This window comes from Pongo abelii, chromosome X (genome assembly GCF_028885655.2).
Source record: "Pongo abelii isolate AG06213 chromosome X, NHGRI_mPonAbe1-v2.0_pri, whole genome shotgun sequence".
Taxonomy (NCBI): domain Eukaryota; kingdom Metazoa; phylum Chordata; class Mammalia; order Primates; family Hominidae; genus Pongo; species Pongo abelii.
The window spans coordinates 81,078,961-81,092,051 of NC_072008.2; the positions used below are offsets into that span (position 1 = coordinate 81,078,961).

Sequence of the window (13,091 nt, forward strand, 5' to 3'; positions counted from 1 at the left end):
CTGGTCTGTTGATTGTGACATAATCTCCTACAACACCAGGGACAGTGTAAGTGAGATGTGAAAGATAAATATCTCCATGGAAGGAAGGAAGCCCTTCCTTCTAGGATACTTTCGACTCTGACTCACTGGCCTCTCTTGCTGGTTTCTCAAAGTATAAAAAGTTTTGTACCCTCAAAACCTGCTTGCACAAAACCTACATGCTCCCTAAGTATGCACAGGGTTGAAGGGCCAATTTTTCTTCCCAGTTTCCCCAGAGATAGTAGAATTTATCTGTGAGTTCTGTTGGTTGGGCCCATCTCATATTCTTCAGGTTCCATTTATTTATAAGACATTGCTGCTTTCAATGTGTCATCAAATCTTTTTGCTCTCCGAGAAGCCTGAAATATCTTATGGTTCCTGGCACAGGGTTCAAGGATGATGCAGGGCTTTTTTTTTTTTTTTCAGTTGTGCTGCAGATAGCATGAGGGAGCAGCCCATAATTTCTGCATGCAGCTGCTTATTACAGTAAATAAAATCATAGTATCTTAGTTCATTTGTGCTGCTTTAACAAAATACTACAGACTAGGTAATTTATAGACAGTAGAAGTTTATTTATCACAGTTCTGGAGGTTTGGAAATCCAGCATCATGGCACCAGCTGGTGAGGGCCTGGCCTCTCTGCTTCTATGAATGATACTTTGTTGTTGCATCCTCTGGAGGGTAGGAACTCTGTGTTGTCTGTCGCATGGCAGAGGGAACAGACAAGGCAACAAGGGGTGAACTTCCTCTTCAGGCCCTTTTATAAGATCGCCTAATCCCATTCATGAGGGCTCTACCCCAATCACCTCCCAAAGGCCACAACTCCTAATACTGTTGCTCTGGGGATGAAGTTTCAAAGTCAGTTTTGGAGGGCACGAAAACATTTGTACTGTAGAGTATAACTTCCACTAATTGAGCCAGTCTCCTAATTAGATTATGTTCTGCACTACATGAATGATTTCAGAATAATGCCACAGTTAGGTATTTTTGTGCTCATTTAATTCTTTTAAATGAGACCCTGTTCTAAAATGGTATATAAAAGAATTAGGACTTGATTTCAAGGTCTAAGTTTATCACTAGATGGTATTATGGATACTGGATGGTTTTTCTTGAGTTTCCCTTCCTGAGAGGCAAATCTGTTTACCAGCTACAATATGGCAGTACCTGTAGTTCATGGCCAGCCTGGCAGCACTATCTTACTACAGTACCCTTTGGAGCACTAAAGTTACTGTTAATGACAAAGAGAAAGGATGGAGAAGAAATTCTGGATATGACAAAATGCCGAGAGGGGTTTATGGAGACTAGTGAATGTAAAAGGGAGGGACATTGATGGCATCCGTGTCATGATGGCCACTGCACCTCAAGACAACAAGATCTTCAGGGATTTGTGAGTCCTCAAGTCATAAGGGATGCAATACATTGTGTCATCTCCTGTAACAACTGTGTCAGGTTGGCCAGAATGGCATCTCAAAGAACTGTTGTACTTACCCCTGACCACAAAACAGTCTGGGGACAGGATCACCATTCTCACATGTAACAGTTTCAGCAAGATGGCACAAACCACTTGTTTTACTTGCTCCCCATTACATTTTGTTAACCAGGTTTTCTCCTCTCATGGAATACTCTATCACAATATTTCTGACCACAGCCCCAGGTTTTTTTTTTCTTTTGCTTCCAGCTTTTGGTAACAGGTTTCTAAGCCAACCAAGTTTGCTTTCCTGTCTGTAGTCTAATAGCCAAATAGACCATAAGAATCATGTCCCTGAAGAATGACCACATGGCCTATTTTGCTACTCAATTCATGTTCAGTAACTCATTGAGCTCATTATCCCAGGTATGGCTAGTTTATACCTAGTTCATACATCAATTTAGGCTAGAAGCCATACCTGGTATTAACTCTTTGTTACTTTTTGAGACATACTGCACCACATGTTGTAATGTAATTATTATAACTGTTTCATGGATGCTTGAAAATAATGCATAGTATATAATTGTTGGGTTTAGGGTTGTGTACTCATGAAATCAAGTATTTTTATTATGTTGTTTGAAACTTCTAAATTCTTATTAAATTATTGGCTGTTTGATCTATCAATTGCTGAGAGATGTGTTAAAATATATCTTTTAATGACTTTGCTTATTTCTGCTTGTACTTTTTTCAATTTTTGCTTTATATATCTTGAAGCTGTACTACTACAAAGTGTCTGGGACAAGGCTTAATCTGGGAAGGCATCCCGAGGTCACTGTTGCACTTTCTCCTGACCATAGAACATGTCTTGTTAACATGATTAATAGAGATATCCTCTTTAACATCCTGCTTTCACATTAAGCAGCCTTATAAGAGGATATGAGTTATCTCCTGTAATTATCATGAACCACACCTGTCACAACAAACACTTTTATTATCCAGATTTTATATTTTTATAGCAAACTAACTTACATGATTTCTCACTGTAGCCCTATTTTTACTCCCAGCTTTTAATGACCAGCTTCAACATTTTTCAAATTGCCTGTCTCATATAGTCTGACAGCCACCAAGACCATGTAATCCATTTTCTTAGGTAGTATGTACATGGTTTAACCAACTGCAAATAGCAGTACTCATCTAACTACTGTGCTACTGACAAACCCATGTTTGATAACTCACTGCCTTCCTCTACCCTGTCTCCTACCAATTATAATTTTTACCTTCTCCACTCTCCTTGGATACCTTGTGTTATAGATGCCTTAGCCTTTTAATCAGGACTGGCGATGCCTTTTGGTTCCACCGATGGCATATTCCCATTACCCGTATAGGAAGCTAAAGAACAACTCATTGGAGTCCTTCCAAAAAATAGAGGAAATTATACCAGTGGATTTCCATCCCCAGTTTTCTTACTCAACACCAAAAGGTCTTTTCTTGATGTAGGTTTTTTTTTTTTTTTTTTTGGAGACGGAGTCTTGCTCTGTCACCAGGCTGGAGTGCAGTGGTGCGATCTTGGATCTTGGCTCACTGCAACCTCCACCTTCCCAGTTCAAGCGATTCTCCTGCCACAGACTCCTGAGTAGCTGGGACTACAGGCGTGCGCCACCACGCCCGGCTAATTTTTTTTATTATTAGTAGAGATGGGCTTTCACCATGTTGGTCAGGATGGTCTCGATCTATTGATCTCATGATCCACCCACCTCGGCCTCCCAAAGTGCTGGGATTACAAGCCTGAGCCACCGTGCCCAGCCTGATATAGCTCTTAAAGTCCACCAACCCTCCCTTTTTATTTCCTGCCTTTCGTTCTTGACTGATTCCTCTCTCCTTTGTTTTAACAGCTAACTATTTTGAGTCTATCCAAAATAAGGTAAAGGCAAACACATATTCTGATAACTTTGCCTAGGCTGGTTTCCTTGCCTGGCAATATGAAAAGCTCCAGGTGACAATTTTATCTCCTGCTGTTTTGGGATACAGAGGCAGTTGGCTTTTGCAATATTGGGAGGAGTCAATTCCTGGTCTCTACAAGTATCTAAGTCTGAGTGGTTGAGTAGTAAGTATTTATCTTATTTTATAGTTATGTATGTATGTATGTATCTATGTATTTATTTGAGGTAGAATCTTGATCTGTCACCCAGGTTAGAGTGTAGTGGCACAGTTGTGGCTCACTGTAGCTAGCCTTGGCCTCCCAGCCTCGAGCAACCCTCCTGCCTCAGCCTCCCAAATAGCTGAGACTACAGGCATGTGCCAACACTCCAGGCTAATTAAAATTTTTTTTTTTGTAGAAATGGAGTTTCACCATATTGCCCAGACTTGTCTCAATCTTCTGGAGTCAAGCAAACCGCCTGCCTCAGCCTCCCAAACTGCTGAGGTTACTGGTTTGAGCCACCACATCCAGCCTAGTTACCTTATTTAAAACAATAAAAAATAACCCTAAAAAACAAAGTATTCACATATTACACATTTTAATGGGTTTTTAAATTGAAAGGCAGGCAAGGGGCAGTGGCTCACACTTGTTATCCCAGCACTTTGGGAGGCCGAGGTGGGTGGATCATTTGAGGTCAAGAGTTCGAGACCAGCCTGGTCAACATGATGAAACCTCGTCTCTACTAGAAATAAAAAAAAAAAATAGCCCAGCGTGGTGGTGCGCACCTGTAATCCCAGCTACTCGGGAGGCTGAGGCAGGAGAATCACTTGAACCTGGGAGGCAGAGGTTGCAGTGAGCTGAGATCGTGCCACTGCACTCCAGCCTGGGTGACAAAGTGAGACTGTCTCAAAAATAAATAAATAAATAAATAAATAAATAAATAAATTAATTAATTTAAAGGCAATTAATTTCCTCAAAATATTAGATAAAGCAAATTACTCAAATGCTTCCTCAAGTAAAAGACCAGTTGGGTCTCTTGGATTTATTCATGTCTATTTATTATGCACCAATTTGGCCATCAACTTGAGTCTATACCTCTATGCTACTCTATTGACCTCCTGGTAATGCTTCTGCATTTACTAACATTCGGCATACATGTGGATGATTCATCTTACATTCAGAGTTCTGTATTATATGGAGACTGCTGCCTTTGAAAAATCATGTCCTCCAGCTTTAGCGGTTCCCTAAAAACTTCCCTCCATCTCCCTGTTTGATTGGTTCTTCCACTCCCCTGAGTTGCTATTCAGAGCAAGCAAATTGTTAAAGACAAGACTTTAACATATTCCCTCTTGCGCTGAGCTGCCCTCTTACACTTTATGGAGAAAACAGAAGGTGTCTGGAAGGAACACCACAATTTCCTATTTTTGCTATCTCTCTTCATTCATGAAGTTTCTCTGGAGATAGACCTAGCTCATCCTCCAGGACGGTATTTTGCATAAGGCCAGTTACAAAGTACTCTTAAGTTTCTCTAAACTGAAAATAATTTTTGAAGTGCCTGGGTTTCCTAAAACATTAAAAATAAGACCCATTAACCATATGATTAATTATATGATCCAGTGATCCCAATTCTGGGTAAATATCCAAAAAAAATGAAGGCAAGTTCTCACAGTGATATTTGTACACTCATGTTCATAGTAGCATTATTCACAATAGCCAGAAGGTGAAAGCAACCCAAGTGTTTATCGATGAATAAATGGATAAACAAGATGTTGTATTTACATACAATGGATTTTTTTTTTTTCTTGAGATAGAGTCTCACTCTGTTGCCCAGGCTGGAGTGCAGTGGCGGGATCTCGGCTCAGTGCAACCTCTGCCTCCCAGGTTCAAGCAATTATCCTGTCTCAACCTCCCAAGTAGCTGGGATTACAGGCACCCGCCACCATGCCTGGCTAATTTTTTTGTATTTTTAGTACAGACGGGCTTTCACTGTGTTAGCCAGGCTGGTTTCAAACTCCTGATCTCAAGTGATCCGCCTGCCTCAGCCTCCCAAAGTATTAGGATTACAAGCATGAGTCACCGCACCCGGCCTTAATGGAATATTATTCAGCTTTAAAAATGTAAGAAATCCTGTCATATGCTACAACGTGGATGAAAGTTGAGGACATTATCCAGTCCCCAAAAGAAAAATACTGTATAACTCCAGTTATATGCAGTGTCTAACATAGTTAAATTCATAGAAACAGAAAATAGAATGGTGGCTACCAGGGGCCAAAAGGAGAGGAAAGTGGAGAATCATTCTTTAATGCATACAGAGTTTCAGTTTTGCAAGATGGAAAAGTTCTGGAGATCTGTCACACAACAATGTAAACATACTTAACACTACCTAAGTGTACACTTAAAAGTGAATAAAACGGTAAATTTTTATATTATCTGATCTTTACCCCGATTTTTTTTTTAAATCCCTAGACCTCATGTTTCTTTCTAGCTGCACCTGTTTTGGAAGAACTTTCCATGATCACTAACATCTCTTCTTTATCTCCTACTCCCTCTTCAACCCACTACCATCTGACTTCTGCCCTTGTTCAGGTTGTCAATGACCATTCCACTAAACCTGCTCTTGCTAAGGTTGTCAACCTCCCTATATTTTTATGCTTAGTATACTCAACTGAGAGTATTGGGGTCTGGTCACCACTTATTTCTAGAAGCTCTTACATCCTTTGGTTTCTGTGAGGCTCTGCCTTGTTCTTTGACAGACAATCGACAACTTTTTTTTGTCTTTTTTTTTTTTGCTGCCTTTTTTCCTTCATAAATGCTTGACCTGCTGCTTTTTATGTCTTTACAGTTCTTTAGAGTCTTCTTATGAAAGCTCAACTAAACCTGAAGTACCAACTATCAAATTTATCTCTGATCAGATCTCCCTCTGCCTGGTCAATTCTATCTGAATGACCCATAGGCTCTTCTAACTTAACTTCTCAAATTAAACTCATCATTTCTCCTCTGTGTTCCCTTGCTCAACGATATTTATGCCCAAATCCTATTCTGAAATCTGGGAGTCATACTAGAATCCTAATTCCCCTTTATCCTCTACATGAAATTAGTCAAAAAGTTCTATTGATTCTAAGCCCCATTAATTCTCAAAATTCATCTCAACTGCCACTGCTTTAGTTTAGATTTTCATCACCCACTGCCTTCAAGCTGGTGTCTCTGTCTCCAATTTTGTCTTCCTCAAATTAATCTTCTATGTTGTGTTAGAGTGATCATAAAAGTTAAATCTGACCATGAAGCTGGCCTACTTAAAAATCTTCAGTAGCTTACTGTTGCTCTAAGGGTAAACTCTCTACTCCTTAACATTCAGCATACCAAAGGCCCTGTGCTCCCTCAAATGATTATAGATGACTCCACTTTGGATTCAGCTATACTGTTTCTGTAATTCCCAGCAAGGTGCCACTAATGGCTTTGTTTGTGCTATTCCCTCTGCCTGGACTGTCGTTCCCTGTCTGCTTGGCTAAGCTCCCCTTCGTGATTAGGCTCAGGTATCCCCCATTCATGCTCCCACATCATCCGATGCTATGCTGTGAGCACTACTGTGTCCGGTCCCTCACTATATCTAGTTCTTCCAAGGCAGGGACTAAATTCTTCATTCCTGCACTCTGCGCCCTAGCACCATGCATTTTCGTGAATCACTCCCTGGTTCGGGGTACTGGTGTGTATGTGTATGCGCATGTGCGTATATGCGCATATGAATGGAGAGTAAATTTGAATTTTTTGCTGGGCACACGGCGCAGTGAAGACAAGAAAGGGGCACTATTTTAACACAACCTTTTCCCGTGATCACCACCGAAAATTACTGACGAGTCAATCACCTCAGATCTCTCAAGCAGTCCAGCCTACGCAACAGTACTCCACCTCTGCGCCTGCGCAGAGAGGGTAAGGCGGGGCCAGCAACCTCCTCAGCGGGAGGGAGAGCTCACGGTGGAGCCGCCAGTTGAGGACTCTGATACCGCTCAGCTTTCCAATCAGCTGCGGAAGGAGCCACGCTTTCTGGGTTGCAACATGGCGGCCACCAGTGGAACTGATGAACCGGTGAGACGCTGCTCTGGGGTCGGGTGAGTGGGGAGGTCGAGCCAGGTGGAGCCTTTTTTTTTTTCTTTTTTGAGACAAGGTGTCACTCAGTCGCCCAGGCTGGAGTGCAGTAGTGGGATCACGGCTTACTGCAGCCACGACCTCCGGGGCTCAGGTCTTCCGCCCACCTCAGCCTCCCGAGGAGCTGGGACTACAGGCCCGTGCCACCACGCCCAGCTACATTTTTTGTATTTTTTGTAGAGACGGGGTTTCGCCATGTTGCCCAGGCTGGTCTCAAACTCCTGGGCTCAGGCGATCCGCCCGCCTCGGCCTCCCAAAGTGCTGGGATTACAGGCACGAGCCACCGCGCCCGGCCTTGGGGGGAGCCTTGAACTCTTTTTCCTCCTTTCTAGGTTTCCGGGGAGTTGATGTCTGTGGCACATGCGCTTTCTCTCCCAGCAGAGTCGTATGGCAACGATGTGAGTATGACTCACCCACAGCTCCCACCCACTCAGCTAGCCTGGAATCTCTGCAGGACCTGCCACTAAGTTATAACTTCATGTCCTGATAATCTACTGCAGACCCTCTCCACTTACACCAGAAACTGCACCTTCGTTCAGTTCGTTTTAATCTTGGTCCACAAACGCAGGACTAACGCCTGTGGAAGTGGTTCCCCAAGTTGGCCACGCTTTGGAATTACTGGGGAACTTTTAAACATCCCGCTGCCTAGATTGCAGTTCATACCACCCAAATCAGAATGTCTGGAGAATGAGAGCCAAGAATCAGTATTTTTAAAGGGTCTCTGAGGGACTCCATTGTGCAGCAAAGTTGCACTGGCTTATGGTGTGTCTGGTTTAGAAAATTACTGAGAAGGTATATGAGGTATTTTCCAAAACAAGACAAGGGGATGTGAGAATAGTAAAAACACCCAAATAAGAGTATGATACATATAATGAGTGGGTCAGGCCATAAGATCCAAATAATTTAGCTGAAGGAGAAATCCCTAAGGGGCCAAGGCAGTGGAAGACTTGACTGAGGAAATGGAGCTTTACCTGTATCCTCAAAGTGTAGGTGGACAAAGGACATGGATTGGCACGTAGGAAAAGTGCATGATCTAAGGCATGGAGGTAACGAATGTAAATGGCTTTTTCTGGAGTCAGTGAAATAGCTCGGTCTCGTTGGAGTGGGAGATTCCAGTGGAACCTCCAGTGGGGTGCTTGGTAAGACTTATTATAACCTTGACCTGTTTCATGTGCAAATTCATTTCTAGGTGTTACAGTATGGGGAATTGGCTGTTTGGTAAACAAAAATGATTACGACATGCTTCAGTCTTAAAAGTGAAAAGTAATTTTCATTTTGATTCTTTGTTCTCCCAACAGCTCAGTGGAATTGATGGGTATATTATTTCAGTTTTACAATGATTTAACTCAATCCTGAGAAGGTAATTTATCTGCTGCTTTATTTAGTCTCCCAGCTTTCACTAGCAGCTGGGAAAAGATAGCCGGTGGCTCATTGTGTTCATTATACTGTGTAGGTAGCTTCTTTTGGTTGTCATACAGACAAAATAATTACTGTCCAAATTTATTACTCCAGTTTTTATCATTTGACAGTAACATCAAGTTTGGTAGCCCTCTTGAGCATTAACTAGACATCCATATACTTCCTTTTTATGACCTGGAATTCTTCACTCCTTTGCAGCCTGACATTGAGATGGCTTGGGCCATGAGAGCAATGCAGCATGCTGAAGTCTATTACAAGGTGAGTTGTCTTTCTTCATCATTAAGCAGAATTAAACATGTAATTATAGTGTATGATGCTCTGCTTATCACTATTCTCAGCAAGTTAAACAGTTGTGTTTTGGAGATAGTTTTTATTAATGTAAGTTCTTACCCACAGACAACAGAGGAGCGAAGGCAAATTTGTTTCTACAATGAGTTCTGCTGCTTTCCCAGCATTATAATGCTAACTGACAAAAGGGCGTCTGGCCCATACATAGTAGGCACTTAATAAATGTTTGTTGAATGAATGAACAATCCACAGAGGGCAATAGCCAGGCAGTACTATGGTTAAGTAAGCCAACTGCCAAATTGGTGGAATGGATTGTAATAATATATTATAGCCTTAAACTGTGTCATGATTTCATCCAGGATGTAGACTGTCGACACTTCCTGAAGAGATCTTCTGCCTTGAGAATCATAAAGGTTTTCTGGTGGGGATGGGGAAGATAGAAGTATAGTAAATTACAGACCAGCATCTGTATGTTGTCTTACTGTTTCGCAGCTGATTTCATCAGTTGACCCACAGTTCTTGAAACTCACCAAAGTGGATGACCAAATTTACTCTGAGTTCCGGAAAAATTTTGAGACCCTTAGGATAGATGTATTGGACCCAGAAGAACTCAAGTCAGAATCAGCCAAAGAGGTAAAAATTCTCTTTTTTAAATATTACTTAGCATTTAACCACCAATTTTTTATTGTGAATTTCTTTTACATTTAAGCTCTTTTTTTGTTTGAGAAAAATATGTAAAGAACCAGAACTTCTTTTCTAGTTGTAATCAACTAAGTTAGGAAATGAATGTTTTTCCAGTTTATGGACTTTTCATGTTGTTGAGTCTATTTTTTTCTCCTTTTTGTCTTGGACATTTTAAATCTCCACCCATCAGCCCTTTCAGAGGAGGATGGATCAGTTTATTTAGGTAGTATAGCCAGAAGGCTTGGATGGGGAGTGGCAAATAGGGTATAGGAAGGTGTTTTGATTCTCTGGATTTAAGTTCATGTGATTACAGGCCATGGGTAATTGGAAAACTTTTGTTTTTCATTGCTTATGTGATTATCCTATACTTTGATAGGAAACTAACACTTTTACAGTTAGGAAAAAAAAGTTTTCCTTGCGAGTAAACCCTTGGCTAATGAAAAATCTAAAGTTTTTGTTTGTTTTTTTTTTTTTGTTTGTTTTTTGTTTTGATACAGGGTCTCACTCTGTTGCCCAGGGTGGAGTGCGGTGGTGCCATCTCAGCTCACTGCAACCTCCACCTCTTGGGCTCAAACAGTCCTCCTGCTTCAGCCTCCCTAGTAGGTGGGACTGCAGGTGCATGCTACCATGCCCAGCTAATATTTTGTGTTTTTGGTAGAGACAGGGTTTCACCATGTTGACCAGGCTGGTCTTAAACTCCTGAGCTCAAGCGATCCGCCTGCCTCGGTCTTTCAAAGTGCTGGGATTGCTGGCGTGAGCCACCGCACCCAGCCAAGAATCTACAGTTTTAACTCCTAGCAGGCAGTTAGTGATCTTTGTCTTTGGAAAATTGTCACTACTGAATGGACTTCTTTATTAAAATCATTTGTGTTTTAGTGGGGATAGATGACCATTTTGGGCTGAACTGACCAATAACTTCAAAACAAAACAATTGACTTAAGAAATAATATTTTAATTCTGCAGTAAAGGATTTATATATTTTTCAGAGTAAAATATTGTTCATCTTGGGAAATACCAGTCTAAAGACACAATAGGTAGCACAGAAATGCATTGTTAGTTTCACTGTGAAACCAACAGTCACCTCAATCCTAGTCTCACTATGATTATTTTCCTTACTGGGGAAATGGAAGTCCCTCTCCTGGCTTTAGTACATCAGCCTCTTGCATTTGTCAGCTAAAGCATCGTTTTTGCCTTTATAGAAGTGGAGGCCATTCTGCTTGAAGTTTAATGGGATTGTTGAAGACTTCAACTATGGTACTTTGCTGCGACTAGATTGTTCTCAGGGCTACACTGAGGAAAACACCATCTTTGGTGAGTTTCTTCCCTCTGGAATTGTTTCTGTGTAAGGAGACTGAACAGTCTGGCTTTACTGATGAATCAGTGACATGTATAGTTAGGTCACCTTATCTTGTTTCATCTTTAAAGATCTTGTTGCTATTTTTTATGTGACTCGAAGATAGTTAAGTATTTTCAATCTCATTAATATGAGATTGGAATTAAAGATCTCTGAAATTTATGACTATACTGGAATGGTTTGCATGTTATTTCAATTTTGTCAGTAGATTTCCAGCATATTTAGGGAAGAGGCCAGGCACAGTGTCTCATGCCTTGTAATCCCAGCACTTTGGGAGGCTGACGTGAGGATCACTTGAGCTGAGGATTTTGAGACCAGCCTGGGCAACATAGGGAGACCCCATCTCTACAAAAACATTTAAAAAATTAGCCAGGTATAGTGGTGAGTGTTTGTAGTTCCAGCTATTCAGGAGACTGAGGCAGGAGGATTGCTTGAACCAGGGAAATTGAGGCTGCAGTAAGCTGTGATTGTGCCACTGCAGTCCAGCCCTGGTCATCAGAGTGAGACCCTGTCTCAAAAAAAAAGAGATTTAGGGAATAAACTGAGAGTAGGATGATAATCAATTCTGTTCACTTTTCAGCCCCCAGGATACAATTCTTTGCCATTGAAATTGCTCGGAACCGGGAAGGCTATAACAAAGCTGTTTATATCAGTGTTCAGGACAAAGAAGGAGAGAAAGGAGTCAACAATGGAGAAGAAAAAAGAGCTGACAGTGGAGAAGAAGAGAACACCAAGAATGGAGGAGAGAAAGGAGCTGATAGTGGAGAAGAAAAAGAGGGAGGAATCAACAGAGAAGACAAAACTGACAAAGGAGGAGAAAAAGGGAAAGAAGCTGACAAAGAAATCAACAAAAGTGGTGAAAAAGCTATGTAAGGTATACAGGGAACAGCACTCTAGAAGCTATGACTCAATTGAGACTACAAGTACCACGGTGCTACTTGCATAGACCCCTTTGGTTAAATGTAAATTCTTGTACAATGGAAGGATACTCAGGAGGACATCTTTCTAGTCTAACAGTCAGGAGCTGCTGTGGTCATTCCCTTGTATGAACTGGTCTAAAGACTGTTAGTGGGGTGTTAGTTGATTTTTCCTGGTATACTGTTTCTTGGCTGACACCCCTGGTCAAGTAAGAAATTTGTAAATAAATTTCTTTTGGTTATTATCTATATCTGTGACTGACTTTAAAAAGGTATTTGACACTTGAAATTTTTTTCAAATATGTAATCTCATCACCATGTCTTACATAAAATAATTTACTCCTGTTTCTTACTGCTTCTCACTGTTTCCTGTAGTGAAGTTCTCTAAGCTTGTTAAGTTATACCTGGTGTTGGGATTAGAAGTCCTTACATAAGAATTGACTCTTAATCTCTGAGTGACTATAACTCCCTGATTTCTTTGCTATATATGACAAAAGATTTGATAAATAGCAGCATCCTGAACCTGTCAGACTAGTGAATGCAGCCCAGTTCATATTAGAAGAGCAAGAGACTGGACATGCTTCAGTATTTGCTTTTCTTTTGGTAGCCAGAATGTTACCTGAAAGGTAGCAAAAAAAAAAAAAAAGGGAAAACCAGATAGAGTGGCTACCCTTTTTTTTTTTTTTGGACATGAAGTCTTACTCTGACTCCCAGGCTGGAGTGCAGTGGCACAATCTCGGCTCACTGCAACCTTGGCCTCCTGGGTTCAAGTGATTCTCCTGCCTCAGCCTCCCAAGTAGCTGGGACCACAGGTGCGTGCTGCCACGCCCAGCTAATTTTTTGTATTTTTAGTAGAGACGGGGATTCTGTGAAGAAAGTCAATGGTGGCTTGATGGGGATAGCATTATATCTATAAATTACTTTGGGCAGTATGGCTATTTTC

The 13,091-nt window shown here is 41.3% G+C and overlaps 1 protein-coding gene across 2 annotated transcripts; it reads left to right on the forward strand.

Moving 5' to 3' along the window:
- Positions 1-7,083: 7,083 nt before the first annotated feature.
- Positions 7,084-12,500, forward strand: PBDC1 (polysaccharide biosynthesis domain containing 1). Of its 2 annotated transcripts, XM_024241082.3 has the most exons (6): positions 7,084-7,426; positions 7,819-7,884; positions 9,104-9,163; positions 9,686-9,826; positions 11,077-11,188; positions 11,812-12,500. In XM_024241082.3, the coding sequence occupies exons 1-6, from the start codon at positions 7,397-7,399 to the stop codon at positions 12,102-12,104; spliced, it is 702 nt and encodes a 233-aa protein (XP_024096850.1). In that variant the 5' UTR covers positions 7,084-7,396; the 3' UTR covers positions 12,105-12,500. The 2 variants fall into 2 exon arrangements, with proteins under 2 accessions (XP_024096850.1, XP_054400725.1); XM_054544750.2 differs by lacking the exon at positions 11,077-11,188 and having other exon boundaries at positions 7,249-7,426.
- Positions 12,501-13,091: the final 591 nt, after the last annotated feature.